At 41.4% G+C, this 17703-nt stretch overlaps 1 protein-coding gene across 2 annotated transcripts in view; it reads right to left on the bottom strand.

The window, feature by feature from the left end:
* Positions 1 to 2380: 2380 nt before the first annotated feature.
* Positions 2381 to 17703, bottom strand: part of LOC138366284 (COMM domain-containing protein 8-like) — a 64416-nt gene continuing 49093 nt past the window's right edge. The window contains exons 4-5 of one of the 2 annotated variants that reach the window (XR_011229130.1): positions 12173 to 12323; positions 2673 to 2912 (exon numbers count right to left, since the gene is read on the bottom strand). Coding sequence is in view for 1 of the 2 variants with exons in the window: in XM_069327310.1 (XP_069183411.1) it covers positions 2724 to 2912 (189 nt within the window). In the remaining variant the exon portion in view is untranslated. Of the gene's footprint in view, positions 2913 to 12172; positions 12324 to 17703 lie in introns of both variants that reach the window. The other variant, XM_069327310.1, reaches the window with a different exon arrangement.

Genomic DNA, 17703 nt, shown 5'->3' on the forward strand with positions numbered 1-17703 from the left:
CCCTTGATTTGTAGAGCATTTCTAGTTTGATTAAGTCATACTCTTGGAATATCAGAAAGGTATTTGTTTCTGGTGTGGTGCTCATGGGTTCTGTTACAACCTTCAATGAAGCTTTTAAGGTCATGATTGGCATTACAGTTCAGCATTTCATATATATATAATACATATGAGAGGATGTGCAGTGACTTAATATCTAACATATTCAGACATTTGAGTAGGGGTACCAAGTGATGTCTGGGGCCCGAGTTGGATATTGTCCTAATAGCAGCTTTGTGTTGAGTAATTGGAGGACATAAATGATTTTGGGTAGTAGAATCCCAAGCACAAATACCATAGTTGAGATAAGGAAAGATGAGGGAGTAATAGAGCATCACCAGGACAGGGCGAGTTACATAATATCTGATCTTAGAAAGAATGCCAATAGTTTTTGAAGCTTTTTTTGATATATTTAGAATGTGTCCCTGGAAATTCAGTTTGTGGTCAATGAGAACGCCAAGGAATTTGCCATCTATTTTGTTACAAATTTGTGTATTATTTATCCTGAGATTTATTTGATTTGAGGATTTATTGCCAAACAAAATATAGAAAGTTGTCAATGTTGAGGGTGAGTTTGTTGCCATTTAGCCAAAGATGGACTTTATTTAGCTCAGTATTCACTGTGACATTAAGAGCAAGGGGGTCAGGACTGGAATAAATGAAGGTTGTGTCATCAACAAATAGAATTGGTTTGAGGTGTTGGGAGGCATTTGGAAGGTCAATAATGTAGATGAGAAAGAGGAGAGGGGCCAAGTATGCTGACTGAGGAACACCAATGTTGATGGGTAGGGTGGGAGCAATTGAATTATTCACAGTAACATACTGGAGCCTGTCAGTAAGGTAAGATTTGAGGTATTACAGGGAGTGACCTCTGACTCAATAATGATGTAATTTAAGAAGAAGGTTTTGGTGGTTGACCGTGTCAAAAGTCTTACGTAGCTCCACAAATAACCCAACAGGGAACTCATTTTTATTAAGAGCTGCATGTATCAAGTTAATCATACTAATAAGTGCATCATTAGTGCTTTTTTTGGGTCTGAAACCATATTGACAAGAGCTAAATATATTGAGTTTGGCTAGATAAGAGTAAAGCTGCTTGTAAATTAGTTTTTCAAATATTTTTGACAAGTTTGGAAGGATTGATATAGGTCTGTAGTTGTTAACATCTGTGAGATCACCACATTTGTGGACAGGGGTTACTCTCACTTTTTTTAGAATATCTGGAAAGGTTTGGAGTTCAAGTGACTTGTTGAAGAGCAATGCAATAGCAGGGGCTAAAGATCTGGAGGCTCTTTTGTAAATTAAAGTTGGTATCCAGGGGCTAAAGATCTGGAGGCTCTTTTGTAAATTAAAGTTGGTATCTCCTCAAGGGCACTAGACTTGGTTTTAAGAGAAAGGATTATCTCATTAACATCAGTGGAATTTGCAGGCGTTAGGTACAGAGAATGTGGATAGTTACCTGTAAGATAGTCCTTAACATCAGTACTGGAAGATGGAATATCATTTGCAAGGGATGACCCAATGGAAGAGAAGAACCTATTGAACTCAATAGCAGTATCAGAGGCTGTAAGCTGACCATTGTTATTTGAAAGAAGTCAAATAATAAGGAGTCAAATTTACCCCAAAGTAAACAGGGGCGAAAACATCCCAAAATACTCAGGAGGCTCAATCGCCGAGCAGCAAAAGACCAACTGAGGTAGACCTCAAGGTGACTTGTGGAAGAGAACCCCAAGCCCCAAGGTTGGTACTTACAGGACACTCAGGGAAGGTAACCCCAAGCATATGCAGCCCGAGTACCTGTGAATATTACTCCCAGCTCGCTTGCCACCGTAAGAGCAGTACTGGACCCAAGGTACAGCACAACAAAAAGATTCTGGCGCTGGAGCCACACAACCATGCCACAATCACATCAGCTGAAGAACTGGTGGGGGTCTGGGGCTCCCCCTTCCCCCTCCCGGGGAGGGGGGAGCTGTGCAGACATGCAGCACGGCTTGTCATGCTTGTTTGCTCGTTTTTATTTGGGGAGTTCTGTCCACTAGTTGGTCTAATTAAGTTTGTTTTAACCAGAATAGGAGTTTGTTTTGAGGTGCTTACCTTTCTGGGTGCCTGTCCCAGTCGATGGCAGATATAGAATGCTCCAAATCCCTTGTGCATTTCTATAGGCCATTGCTCCCCGTGGCTCTCTGAGGGGGGGCCAGGTTTTGGCCGTGGTTTCCAGTAGGCCTAGAACTCCATTCACATTGACAGATGCCAAAGTTTTGGGATATACATATCAGCTTGGATAGCTCCGGGGAGCCGAAGAGGCTCCCCCCCAGAAAAGCAACATAATTTATTAATAAACAGAAAAGTCTTCTATTTATTCATATATTAAAACTTTCTTACAAAACTCTAATGTCAAAATTAAATCTAATGTATGAAAACATTACAACATGGCTTAGCTTAACTTTACAATTTGCAATATAATCCTATCCATTAATCAAAAGACCATGATACTTGGTTTATAATGAAAATCAATTAACTACAGTGTACAAAAAAGTAACAAATTTCTTTTAACAAAGCTTGTAAAGTTCTCTTTAAAAACTTTCAATCTATCCCACATCAAGGAATTTCCATTTAAATATTTAACCAAACAAATCTGGCATAAAAATCTTTAATAAATTCTTAAAAAAAAAAAACTGTACAGGTGTTTACTCAGGAGGCAGTTCAGCAAGAACCTTTTGTGCATCTTTAAGCTGATTTAATAAACTATCTGCTTGAGTTGCTGTCATTTCAACACACAAATCTTTGGTGCCTTTCATATTTTTTGGTGATGTATGTAGATGGAGTGTCAGCAAGCACTCATTGAGGTCCAATACCTTGTCACTTGCAATGGCCAGCTGGTGAAGAAAAATTTGCTTATGTCATCAGTACAGTATCCCATAAGAGATATCATAAGTAGGCAATTATGTACCAACAGAAAGCACTTAGCCAGGATGGCTATATAACAATGTTTATGTTAAAGAAAATTCCAGAGTTTCTAGATATCATTAAAGATGCCAATATGACAACAAAAAGAAATGAGTAATATCAAAAGAGGTATTGTCTATCCTCGCTAATCAGGATCATATGGGGTCCAATCCTTTAAGAGTTAGCCAGAAGCCAGATTAGCAAGAATTCTTACTGGGAGGGTCCAAAAATAACCATTCACAACAGTACTAATAGTACTCAAATAATTTAGATTTCAGGTTACCATATTGGAGTTGATCTGCTTGATCAATGAAGGGCTTCAACAATATTAATTTATTAACCTAACCCAACACTAAAATTGAGCCTGCCCCCAGGGTAAAGTGATTACCACGAGACATCAAACCCATTCTTACACCAACTGGATAGTTATTTAGATATTTGTGATGACCTGAAAACATATTACAGTTCCAATAAAAGTCTACTTGTAAACTGGCAAGTGAACCTTTGTCCTAAACTGAGAATATTCTCAAGGTATAACTTTATTGTAGTATCAATTGTTGGTTTAAAACATAAAAAGTTATGCTTAATTCATTTTCATTGAAATGATCTGAAGAATTTGCTTTTCTGAAAATGAAATTCTATGGGATACTTAAATAGTTATGAATTTCATATTTCTCATGTTTGAGAATAATGCACTGTATTAATGTAACAAAGTAATGAAACCAACTCTAATGTAACCTAGTGGTTCTGAAGTGATTACCTCAAGGGTACCTCCTCCTTGAGGACAAGTTTCTAAAATTACACTTCCCGATCCTCAGTTGTTTAGATACAAAAATTTCAACTTTAAAAAAAAAAAAAAGATCAATCTGACATTCCTATAAACATTATGTGTAACAAATATTAAGTGAACAAACTACATTTTATGACTCTAACCCCCTGGGAAGCGCAGTTATTAATAGCTAACAACACTGCTATGCGCAAGAGAGAGAAAAAAATTTGTTCCTTCAAAAATGTTAAAATGTGCTTTCTGATCACAGAAAACAAATTAACATTACTTAACATTGACATGAATGAGCTGAGAAATTTAACCTGTGACATCATCAAACTTGCTCGCTTATGCAATGTGTGTGTCACCATGGCGTCACGCGCGGCATTAAATTGGCCAGAGTTGCCACGAATTTATTCTCGTGCCATTATTTACAATGTCTATGATGTATTTTATCACATTTTAATTAACTGATATTGTTCAATATATTGTCACTTGATGTTCTATTATAATAAATCTTACATAAAATCAATACTCACTCTCATATTTGTGTCACACTTATGCATACACAAATGTTTCCTTTCATAGCAAATATAATATGTATTCTGATTTTTCATCAATACTGTATATACACTGTCACGAAAATCACCTGCATAGCAGTAGAACTGCCTTTTCCACTCCCCTTCCATGTCTCCATACTGGAAGTCTACCTCTATGACAACCAACATGAGTCATCTGACCTGCCACACGCTCCACAACTCCGTACCACCCTTGTGCCTGGTACGGCTTGTTGGCAGGCAGGGCGCCTCTGCTAACCAGTAGTTAGCCTCCGTAAACAAGCAGTTTGCCACTTTAACTAGCAGTGGTACAGCCTCTACACAGCAGTGCCGCCAGTCATAAACTAGCAGTTTGCCACCCAGTATCTTGAGGTTATCTTGAGATGATTTCGGGGTTTTAGTGTCCCCGCGGTCCGGTCCTCGACCAGGCCTCCACCCCCAGGAAGCAGCTCGTGACAGCTGACTAACACCCAGGTACCTATTTTACTGCTAGGTAACAGGGGCATTCAGGGTGAAAGAAACTTTGCCCATTTGTTTCTGCCTCGTGCGGGAATCGAACCCGCGCCACAGAATTACGAGCCTTGCACGTACTGCACGCGACAGTACTTGTTACAACTTGCGTTGACACCGTAAGTGATGTAATCACCGATGGGCTATATAAAGGGCACTGCCACCCTGAGGAGACAGTCTCTCCTGGTGCTCTTGGGTCATCATAGCTTCCCCTCACCTGTCGTCTGCTACCAGCCTATGTTGTGTCAAATGCTGTGGTGGTATGGTGGATGTTTTCAGCTCACCAGTATTTTCTTATTCATGGTATTCACTGTTCATTGCACATTTTATACATGTTCAAGATCTCATTTTTGAAGGGTATGATCGCCAAGTGTTCTCCGGTACCATTTTTGTTCATTAACCCTTTAAATGCGCGGCCTATAAATATGACACCCCCCCAGTGCGCAGGAAATAAATTCTCTTGAAAGTTTTTTTTTTTTTTTTAAAGTGTCAAAAACCCTTCCCCCAGTATGGGTATGTCAAAAAAAATGTGAACTTGTACTTACTTTGGCTGCTATGGGGTCCGTAAGTTGGCGCGTGACGTCATCATTCCCCGTTCGCCCGTGCAGTAAGCTCCCGGGGCCAGTAGGGCGCCCGGGGCGAGGCGCGTGAGTTGCCGTGAATATATTTATGTTCATTTTTTGCGCATAGTTCCAAATACATTTCATTTGTTTTTACGTGCTGATCCTATGTATAATGAACATGTACACTATATTATGGCAGTAAAACATCCGTACTGTCTGAGGACACTGTGTTACGTGCATGACACTTGTGTACACATATGTTGCACATATTTATCATGTATCATGCTAATTTATGTATATATACAATCTATTTACAGACTATACACTGTCACACACTATATACATTCACCATCAACACATTCAGAACACCGCGAGTGTGAGCAGCCACACTCAGCCAGCCCTCCCTCACTCCTCCAACATCTTACTCACCAACATTGCTCCTCCAAATCATAGTTATTCACACCAATGTTTCATGTTCATTTATGTATATTTACAACATAAGTACACACTATACACTGTCATACACTATATACATTCACCATCAACACACTCAGAACACCGCGAGTGTGAGCAGCCACACCCAGCCAGCCCTCTCTCACTCCAACATCTTACTCGCTAACATTGCTCCTCCCACCATACTGTTATTGTATTTATTACACGATTTACACATGTTATATATACCTATCTACATGTTTTATTTACCAGAACTATGCAAGTAAGCCGCTATTGCGTCCAAACAGTACAGTGGCCACCATACACTTCATCACAAGTCACACAGCAGACGACGCCACGATTACGATGTCACCTCCCTCACCAAAATAGCTCCTCACAACATACTCCTGGTGCTGTTATTACACTATTCACACACTGCATATACCCATGTACATGTGTGTTCTCCATAGCGAACCACGAAGCTAGTACGGTGAGCAAAACAAGAGTTACTGCCACACAGTGAGGCTACCTCAATTCTCTCCCTTCCTCACCAAAATTCCTCCTTCCTACCCACAACGCTCATTATAACCATAATCCTGGTCACTAATACCTGTAAATGAATAATTGACCACAAGTTTATTTTGAAAAGGAACCTAAAAAAGTCGTTTGAAGATTCCTAGATGGACGTGTAGCGAGTTAATCTTATACTCACTCCATTATATCATTATCTTAATAGCATAACTAATTACAGAAGCTACAATCCTTTCCCCAATTACAGGTAATACTCTTCTCACCTTGTTGGAGGAAGCCGAGGTGTAATCACCATATAAGCAACGATTTGATGAATAGAAGACAGTTCAATCTCCAGTCAACAATGTAGCACTCGGCGTGTACAGTCCTAATTGACCCAAGACGCTACAGCTTCGACACAGAGCAGACAGCAGACTACGACCGCATCGAGCCGCCACGCTCTCGCTCCCCAAGTTCAGACACTCACAATTCTCAATCAAGCCGCCACGCTCTCCCACATAGAGCTCCACGACTCCGGCCTCACTCAGCTCTCTTCTCTGCTCCAGGCTTCGTCTCAACGTCTACAACACTGCTGTATCCAGGACTACTAAATAAATATGAAACTCACTAAACACTGTATCTAATCAACCCAACAACGTAACATAATCGTACGTTACATTGGTGACCCCAGAGAGTTTCGACGATACCCAGCCACGATGGACTACAACATGGACTCTCACTGGACCTCTACTGCTACTGCTTGCTGTGAACTGCTGCCACCTGTCACGGAACGCTGCTAACACTTTCGCCACAGCTATGATTTTCACCGCGATCGTCTCTGCCTTTTCATCAACTACAGCTTGCTGCACAGCGAGCGTTACTCACTCATCTGTCAGTTTCATCAGCAACTACATCATGTGGAATCTACAGCCTGTCCCGCCAACTCTCCGTCGCTGCCAGGGCACTGCTTGTTCTACAGGGACTCCCACGAAAGCTGATCTTTCGTCAGATTCATCTACACGTTCACTGCATTCTGATACTCTGCCGACTCAAGCACTTTGCGCAGTACAGGAGTTACAGCTTGCATTTCCGACTCTTCGTCGCCTCCAGGACAATTCAACTCTAGCAATGATTCCCTCGTTGTCCCAACTACGTGCCTACATTACCTCCTATTGTCCTGGTGCCCGAGCCCATCCGCCCCGGATCTAAATGCTCCACCAACGACCCAAAGACGCAACAATCATGCACATTCTTCTCTCCTACTACACTGAGCTTGTCCACACACTGCCTGCATCTTTTGGTACTGGACTACATGTTCCACAGCGACCCAGGGAACAGTAGCCTCGTATTTTTTGTTATATGGCTTTTCTTCCATTCCCTGGCAGGGGGAGTCCTGTAGCGAGTTAATCTTATACTCGCTCCATTATCTCATTATCTTAATAGCATAACTAATTACAGAAGCTACAATCCTTTCCCCAATTACAGGTAATACTCTTCTCACCTTGTTGGAGGAAGCTGAGGTGTAATCACTATATAAGCAATGATTTGATGAATAGAAGACGGTTCAATTTCCACAGTCAACAATGTAGCACTCGGCGTGTACAGTCCTAATTGACCCAAGACGCTACAGCTTCGACACAGAGCAGACAGCAGACTACAACCGCATCGAGCTGCCACGCTCTCGCTCCCCGAGTTCTGACACTCACAATTCTCAATCGAGCCGCCATGCTCTCCCACATAGAGCTCCACGACTCCGGCCTCACTCAGCTCTCTCCTCTGCTCCAGGCTTCGTCTCAATGTCTACGACACTGCTGTATCCAAGACTACTAAATAAATATGAAACTCACTAAACACTGTGTATTTAATCAACCCAACAACGTAACATAATCGTACGTTACAGACGAAATAATGCTGTGGTGCTGTGGCTAGCGCTGTGAACATCGTGATCAGCATTGAATCACTGATATTTGAACATTGTACCCAGTCATTATCACACTCGGGCTCTTCTATAATACTATCATGGCTAAATAAAACAGATTATATATATATTTTGACGATATTAGGCGATGCTGTGGTCACACGCTGAACAGCAGTGCTGTGTGATCATGCTGCGAGCGCCAGCCTTGGTTGCTCACTCACTACTGAGGCTCTGACACACGGCAATGTGGACCACGATTTTTTTTTAAGATGGCGTCTGTTTACAAGAGCCCTGAGGAAGCTGATGTGAACCCCATGTAGCCACGGGAGTTTTGAATGGAATGTGAAAAATAAAAACACCCGGAGGCGCTTTGCGCACCCGAAGCCTGGGCCTGCAGGCGAGTTGCGCAGTTAAAGGGTTAACCCTTAACCCTTAAAGTGCGCATCACGTCATATGACGTGCTGGACGTTGTACCAGTAAACTGCGCATCACGTCATATGATGTGTTGGAGTACTACGCAAGATTTAAACAGCCCGCGGATACACGGGGTTCACCACACCTTCATCAGGGCTCTTGTAAACAGACACCATTTAAAAAAAAAATCGTGGGCCAAACTCCCAGGTGTTATTGGCCTCAGTATTGAGTGAGCAACCAAGCCTGACGCACGCAGCATGAGCTAACAGCACTGCTGTTCAGCTTGTGACCACAGCATCGCCTAAAAATGCCAAATTATACTTGTTCATGCCATTATGTAGCGATGATATTATTACAGAAGACCCCTGACTGTGATAAAACTGACCAGGGTTCTGATAATAGCAGGATTGTGGTGATATTTAGCGCTGTGCGCCATGGAAGGAGGTGTAATGCTGTGGGAGGGAGGGTGGTGGCGATGTCTTTTGACTGTGTGTGGCCACCTTTTATTGACTGCACTCACCATACCAGCTTAGTGGTTTGCTATGGTGAACACAAATGTAGATACTTATATATAACGTGCGTATAGAGGGTATAAACAGCAAGAGAAGGTTTGGAGCCGCCATTTTGGTGAGAGCGGTGGCGTCGTCTGCACGGTGGCGTCGTGCAGACGACGGTGTTGTTTACTGGTTACCACGATGGTCTTTGGGCACCATACCAGTTTATTTGTACAAGTATGATGAATAAAACAGGTAGATATTTATATATAATGTGTGTATATAGCGTAATAACACCACACAGTGTTGTTGGAGGAGAAATATTAGTGCGTCTGGCCTTGAGGGCGGCCGCCGATCAGCTGACTGTGTGAGTAGCCACATCTCTGTGCCTTTACTCACCATACAAGCTTAAATGTACAGTTATGGTGAACAAAACATGTAGATACTTATATATAACGTCTGTATATAGTGAATCATAACAAAAACATTATTGTGGGAGGAGAATGAGGGTGAGTCAGATGACTGGAGGGAGGGCGGGAGTGGCTGGCTGGTACACGGCGGTCACTCCTCATTACTTTTTGACTCATAATAGCTACTTAGTGGTTCGTTATAGTGAACAAAACATGCAAATACTTATATATAACCTGTGCTTATAGTGTAATAACCGACAAAGTATTTGTTCACTGATGAACATAATTGAATCAACAATATGCACACCATATTTTTGAGTACACCAACGATTCACTCATTTTATTATATAAATATATCAAACTACAAACTATTGAATAATATTACAGCAAAAAAAGTATGAAAAATCAATCAGAGACATTGAAATAATTCGGTAATTATCTCTTTGTGGCAACTCTGGCCTGACAGCTTGCGAGCAACAGACCGCCTGGGACGCACGCTGAGTCAGCGCCTATAATTTGCCAGACTTCCCCGCCCTATAGCGGGCAATATATGCCACTTACGATTTTTTTATTATTTTTCCCGTGATCAGTGAACACAAATTAACAGGTTAGAAAGAAATAATAATTTTTTTTTTTCAAAATGACATGCGCCTGTGGGGATGGCGGGATATTAGACCCCGAGCATGTTAAGGGTTAAAGTGCGCATCACGTCATATGACGTGTTGGACGTTGTTCCAGTCAACTGCGCATCACGTCATATGATGTGTTGGAGTACTACGCAAGATTTAAACGGCCCGCGGATACACGGGGTTCACCACACCTTCATCAGGGCTCTTGTAAACAAACGCCATTTAAAAAAAAAATCGTGGGCTAAACTCCTGGGTGTTATTGGCCTCAATATTGAGTGAGCAACCAAGCCTGACGCACGCAGCATGAGCTAACAGCACTGCTGTTCAGCTTGTGACCACAGCATCGCCTAAAAATGCCAAAATATACTTGTTCATGCTATTATGTTGCGATGATATTATTACAGAAGACCCCTGACTGTGATAAAACTGACCAGAGTTCTGATAATAGCAGGATTGTGGTGATATTTAGTGCTGTGCGCCATGGAGAGAGGAGTAATGCTGTGGGAGGGAGGATGGTGGCGATGTCTTCTGACTATGTGTGGCCCCCTCTTATTGACTGCACTCAGCATACCAGCTTAGTGGTTCGCTATGGTGAACACAAATGTAGATACTTATATATAACGTGTGTATAGAGGGTATAAACAGCAAGAGAAGGTTTGGAGCCGCCATTTTGGTGAGGGCGGTGGCGTCGTCTGCACGACACCACCGTGCAGACGACGGTGTTGTTTACTGGTTACCACGATGGTCTTTGGGCACCATACCAGTTTATTTGTACAAGTATGGTGAATAAAACAGGTAGATATTTATATATAATGTGTGTATATAGCGTAATAACACCACACAGTATTGTTGGAGGAGAAGTATTAGTGCGTCTGGCCTTGAGGGGCGGCAGCCATCAGCTGACTATGTGAGGTCCTACGTCTTTGTGCCTTTACTCACCATACAAGCTTAGATGTACAGTTATGGCGAACAAAACATGTAAATACTTATATATAACGTCTGTATATAAGATATATAGCGTAATAACACCACACAGTATTGTTGGAGGAGAAATATTAGTGCATCTGGCCTTGAGGGCGGCAGCCATCAGCCGACTGTGTGAGGTCCTACGTCTTTGTGCTTTACTCACCATACAAGGTTAGATGTACAGTACAGTTACGGTGAACAAAACATGTAGACACTTATATATAACGTCTGTATATGGTGAATTATAGAAAAAACAGTATTGTGGGAGGAGAATGTGAGTGAGTCAGATGACTGGAGGGAGGGCGGGAGTGGCTGGCTGGTACACGGCGGTCACTCCTCATTACTTTTTGACTCCTATAGCTACTTAGTGGTTCGTTATAGTCAACAAAACATGCAGATACTTATATATAACCTGTGCTTATAGTGTAATAACCGACAAAGTATTTGTTCACTGATTGATGAACATAATTGAATCAACAATATGCACACCATATTTTTGAGTACAGCAATGATTCACTCATTTTATTATATAAATATATCAAACTACACACTATTGAATAATATTACAGCAAAAAAACTATGAAAAATCAGAGACATTGAAATAATTAGGTAATTATCTCTTTGTGGCAACTCCGGCCAGACAGCTGGCGAGCAACAGACTGCCTGGGACGCATGCTGAGTCAGCGGCTATAATTTGCCAGACTTCCCCGCCCTATAGCGGGCAATATATGCCACTTACGATTTTTTTATTATTTTTCCCGTGATCAGTGAACACAAATTAACAGGGTAGGAAGAAATTTTTTTTTTTTTTTTCAAAATGACATGCGCCTGTGGGGATGACAGGATATTAAACCCCGAGCATGTTAAGGGTTAAATGGCGCCTGGCTATTTAGCATTTGTCACCCACATGCGCATACCACAAAAAAAAAAAAAAAAAAAAAAAAAATTTTTTTTATTTTTTCTTCCTAACCTGTAAAGTTGCGTTCCCTGATAACAGGGGAAAAAAATCAATTGTACTTACCGACAACGTAATTGAGCTGACAAGATAGGTGATGACGTCACGATTTGCATGTTCGCTCATGCACGGTGCGTCCCAGGGCGTCGTGCGCGGTCTTCAAGCAGCCAGAGTTGCCACGAATGTATTTTCGCGTCATTATTTACAGTGTCTAGGCCTGTATTATTTGCAATATTAGTCACTAATTGCGTTGCACATAATGTTACATCACAGTTATTGTCAAAAAATGTTGCATACATCGAGTATACACATGCGCACACAAATGTTTTTCCATTATGCCATTATATTATGTAATCACAATGTTCATTATTTTATATGTACACACTAGCATGCACTATGTACAGGTTTTTGCACTATTATTGCACATTTAGAATTCTTGAAGTGATTGGTAGTCGTTGAAGCAGTCAACAGCACACAATGCAACTCCACACCCTTCACACCATGTTTGCACCATTTTACGTTTCTGTTCTCTCCGTTTTGTTGTTTTACATACTAGGCATGCACGTTGGCCTACTGCACGCTTTCCACCTGGTGGCAAATTCTTTAGTCTGTGTTGTTGAAAGGCATATATGTGAGCGAGCCTGGGTGTTGCAGCATGCTGCAACACTGGGTTCATGATTGGTCTTTGTATGCCAGGGACATCTTTATCAAACTTTGCTAATAACTGTGTTGCAAGTGTAAAAGGAAATGAACGGAAAATAGATTTACATCCAGTTTTCACCAGATACAAATTATAGCAGTTCAACATGCTCATGTCAACAAGATGGAAAAACACTTTTTTCGTCCATTTCAATGTTTTCCGCACACACTCAATAGTGCCAACCATCATGTCAGCCTTATCAATCAAATGCATGTTGACATTGTAGTCAACACAATCTGGCTTATATACTGGTTCTTTTGTTACACGGTGCACCTTGCCACTGTTCACCATTGTACCCTCATGAACGTGTAACACGGGTTCGGGTTCCTCTCTCTCTACTTCTCTTATCTTCTACTCCCTCTACCCGTATTCTTACTTTTTATTCTCTACCAAGGGACTCCAAAACTTTTACCAAAGCCAACTCCACGCCACGTGGTCCTAAGACGATTGACCGACTTAGGATTCTACACCCAGTATGACGTGACCTAGGCTCTGATCAAAACCCTAGAGTCGCCTTTACGCTGCCACCACCAGACCAGTAACACAAGAGCAATGATCGAGGTCTGGATCGATCACGCTAATTAATCAACCTAGGGGCTTGATCCCCACTATAACCGATGACCTTGAGTGTGGAATAAATTACACGGTAATGATAATTCCGATTCGATGTTAGAATCGGCGCCCAATACAACTCTGCCTCGTGTGGACCACGTGACCAGGACAAGTATACACATAACCAAATGGAAACAATAAAAATGCAAATTCTTAACTTAATTAATTTATTAAAAGAAAACTAAAACAAAAATCTAAATATGTTCACTCCCTGTCACTTTAACACTCCCTACTTGACCTGAGTGGCAAATGAGAAGACTATCCCTATAATTAACAATAGCAACTATACCTTGGGCGACCAGCTCTAGATGTTGGGCTGGTCTTGGGGAGAGGTAAGATGTTTGACCTCTTATCCCAGCTGCTCCCGTTTCCACACTGATCTCTTCCTTGTCTGGTCTACCCCAGACAGAGTATTGTATCCTTCCGCCTAGTCAAAGTTCTACCAAGTTACTAGCAAGGTTTAAGTTATAACAATTAACCTCTGTTGTACTTAATTGATCCAGACTGGTTGAATTATTTTACTGAATTAAGTTACACAAACATCTATGGCAGAGCTGTTCCCGATCCCCAAAATGGTTAATTGAACTTTGAGAAATAGACATGTCAACCCTGCTGACCTATGACCGCCGGTCACTCCGCCTTACAAGTTAGATCTGATTCGTGACGTCACTGATAGTGACTTCAACTCAATAATTAGAATACTCTTGATATTGTATCCAGTACTATTATACAATACAATTTTAATGCAAAATGAATAAAGGCTAATTTTCTCTAAATTACTGAATACTATAGGATGATTCATTATACGCAGCTATGAACAAAGCGTCGGTTATTTCCACCGCGAATCCCCCTGGGGGTCAGGTCACCATGCGGGCTCAGCTTCCCATTCTCTTTTGTCGATAAACCACTCTGGATAATTCTTACAACAGCCTAGTTTGTTACAAACGGTTGTCAGCAGGTTCACTTCTCTCTTGTCTTTCCACTGTACCGAGAGTATTTGATCACATTTCTGTACCTGGCACTCACCAACTGCAAGTCTACCATCAAACACTGGCATTTCCCTTCGTGCCTTTACTGTGCCAACCAATCCGGTTCTACTTTCAATCAAGAACCTAGCTACCAATGGACTTGTATAGTAATTATCTGTGTATAGGATGTGGCCCTTTTTCATCCATGGTGCCATCAGTGACTTCACTACACTACCTGAGAAACCATGTTCGTCATTACCGGGAATGTCTACATCGCTAGCTGAATACAAAATAAAAAAATAAAATAAAATGTTTATTTAGGTAAGGTACATACATACAAGAAATTTTTACAAAGATTGGTTGACTTATAGGTAGAGCTAGTACATACAATGCCTAAAGCCACTATTACGCAAAGCGTAATCATAGTTACAGAATCATGTGTAACACGTATCCTGTTTCACAGTAACACAGTACAAAGAATTTCAATCCAAATCTGTTTTGTTTGGAGGGAATATACTGCTTGAATGAAACACATCCTTTGAAAAGTACAAGGGATTTGTCAATCACCAGCTTTTGTGCTGGTACATAATAATCTCTGAATTTTCCAATCACTTCATTCATATAGTGCCTGACCCGCCAATGTCTATCATCCTCTGTCCGGTCCTCATTACTTGCAAAATGCAGACACCTGAGGAGTATCTGAAATCTGTCTTGGGACATATATTTCCTGAAGAAAGGTGTTGGAATAGTCAGATCTTTGTTCCAGTAATCTGTGATAGCGTGTTTGACACAGTGTTTCATCAACATACATATTGCTAAAAACACATACATTTCACCTACATTGGTGGTTTTCCAACGTTGCAATCGTGAAAAGTCTGTTATCTCTCGTCTAATGAGATGAGCCGCATGAAGGTTCTTTTGGTTTACAATATATTCCATGATCGGTTCATCATAGAATGCTGTAAAATAATCCAATTTACTCATATCCTCTCCATTATCAGGGAAAAGCTCTGTAATCCCAACGTCTTTATTGTCAAAGGCAGGAATTCGAGGAATAAAACCAGCACCATCACTCCACACTAGTACACCTGGTGTCCTGCGAGACGCAGGGGACACAACAAGGGCACTACAGCGAGGAAGCGATGCACCCCGTGGACCAGGAGCTGAAGCCCGTCTACGCACAGTATGGCCGCTACGTGCACGTGAGGTGGAAGCACGTGAACATGAGGCTCTTGGTGCCTCATGTTGTTCCATGCGGTGGTGCTTGGCTGGCGAGACGCTGCTGACGCGACAAATTCTCGCCCAGTAACACCACTGGTACTGGCACCAGGCTCGGTAACACTATGTTCTGATTCCACTTCACTAAAACCAGAAAGAGAGTCACCTTCCTCTGACTCGTCACCGAAAATATCCTCAGACTCTATATAAGCACAGGAACTATGTGGTCGAGGGTGAATTGGAGTAGACACTGTAATTACCTAAGTGTAATTACCTAAGTGTAGTTACAGGATGAGAGCTACGCTCGTGGTGTCCCGTCTTCCCAGCACTCTTTGTCATATAACGCTTTGAAACTACTGACGGTCTTGGCCTCCACCACCTTCTCACTTAACTTGTTCCAACCGTCTACCACTCTATTTGTGAAGGTGAATTTTCTTATATTTCTTCGGCATCTGTGTTTAGCTAGTTTAAATCTATGACCTCTTGTTCTTGAAGTGCCAGGTCTCAGGAAATCTTCCCTGTCAATTTTATCAATTCCTGTTACTATTTTGTATGTAGTGATCATATCACCTCTCTTTCTTCTGTCTTCTAGTTTTGGCATGTTTAATGCTTCTAATCTCTCCTCGTAGCTCTTACCCTTCAGATCTGGGAGCCACTTAGTAGCATGTCTTTGCACCTTTTCCAGTTTGTTGATGTGCTTCTTAAGATATGGGCACCACACAACAGCTGCATATTCTAGCTTTGGCCTAACAAAAGTCATGAACAATTTCTTTAGTATATCGCCATCCATGTATTTAAAAGCAATTCTGAAGTTAGAAAGCATAGCATAGGCTCCTTGCACAATATTCTTTATGTGGTCCTCAGGTGATAGTTTTCTATCTAGAACCACCCCTAGATCTCTTTCTTTATCAGAATTCTTTAAAGATTTCTCACATAATATATAGGTTGTGTGGGGTCTATGTTCTCCTAATTGTTGGAAATTTCCAACACTAAATACAACACTTGTATTCTTATTAATTCTTACTAATTCTACTAATCATTGTAGTGATTAAAATTAACCAAGCGTAGAGTTCACATGTACTAATAATTACATCTGTACAATAAGGCTAGAATTCTTACGTCACCAGACGCCAGTATTGCGTCAGATTCCATTGTAATAAACACATTTATATCCATTGTGTCTGAGAATTGAATTTGATTCTCTATAAAACAACGGTGTTCTGTGTGATAATTAATTACAGATAAACTGATCCCCAACTAAAGCCAAATAGAGCGTTTATAGTTATAACTGTTATCTAGTAATAAATTTAACGTCACGCGTGAATGCCTTGGAGAGACTTTAATTCATCTCCATTGCTCGTTTCCCATCGTAAACCGGGCAAATAATAATATTTAACTCCTCTGAATAATAAACCCGTCTTTATCCGAGCATTTCAATCACAACTGCGAGAAATGATAATATCCGTAATAAATAATTTGTGTAGCAAACGCGGGACGCGGAGCGGGGAGAGGAGACGCCATTACCCCAGCCACCAGGGTAGACGCCATCAAGAACTCCAGAAGAAAGTCGCCACTGTGAGGTGTGAAGAACCTTTGCAGACATTAACTTTGCTGGTGTCAGTGTCACTTTACATAACAAGTTGAATTGTCAAGCGATTTAATTTGACATTCGGCCAGAACCTGTTAAATTTGGTTCTATCTAATACCACGTGATCGGCGAGAGGAGCGCGTCAGTATCTAGGATAGGCTGGACACCACGTGTTCTTTATTAAGAAGCCGGAGCCTAGGATGCGAACTTCGGCAAGCCTTAACTTACACAGTGCCCATATTAGCTAAGTACCTTTATCCTTATTTGATGCATCATCTAGGGGGTGGGTTTATAGCTGGGTAGCTTGTCGTGACGCCGTGCGACAATAACAAATTACAGGTCATTATTTACTCTTATTATTAATCTCAATTTCTTGAACATAGATATCTAGCAGCTTAATCTGTTGCTACTGAATACCATTTGATTTACAGCGTGTGTGAAGAATTCTCCGAGCTGTCATTTCCCATGTTAATCAACTCCCAGTGTTCCATGACGAATCCAGGAGAATTAG

The sequence above is a fragment of the Procambarus clarkii genome, chromosome 19, assembly GCF_040958095.1.
Source record: "Procambarus clarkii isolate CNS0578487 chromosome 19, FALCON_Pclarkii_2.0, whole genome shotgun sequence".
NCBI lineage: Eukaryota > Metazoa > Arthropoda > Malacostraca > Decapoda > Cambaridae > Procambarus > Procambarus clarkii.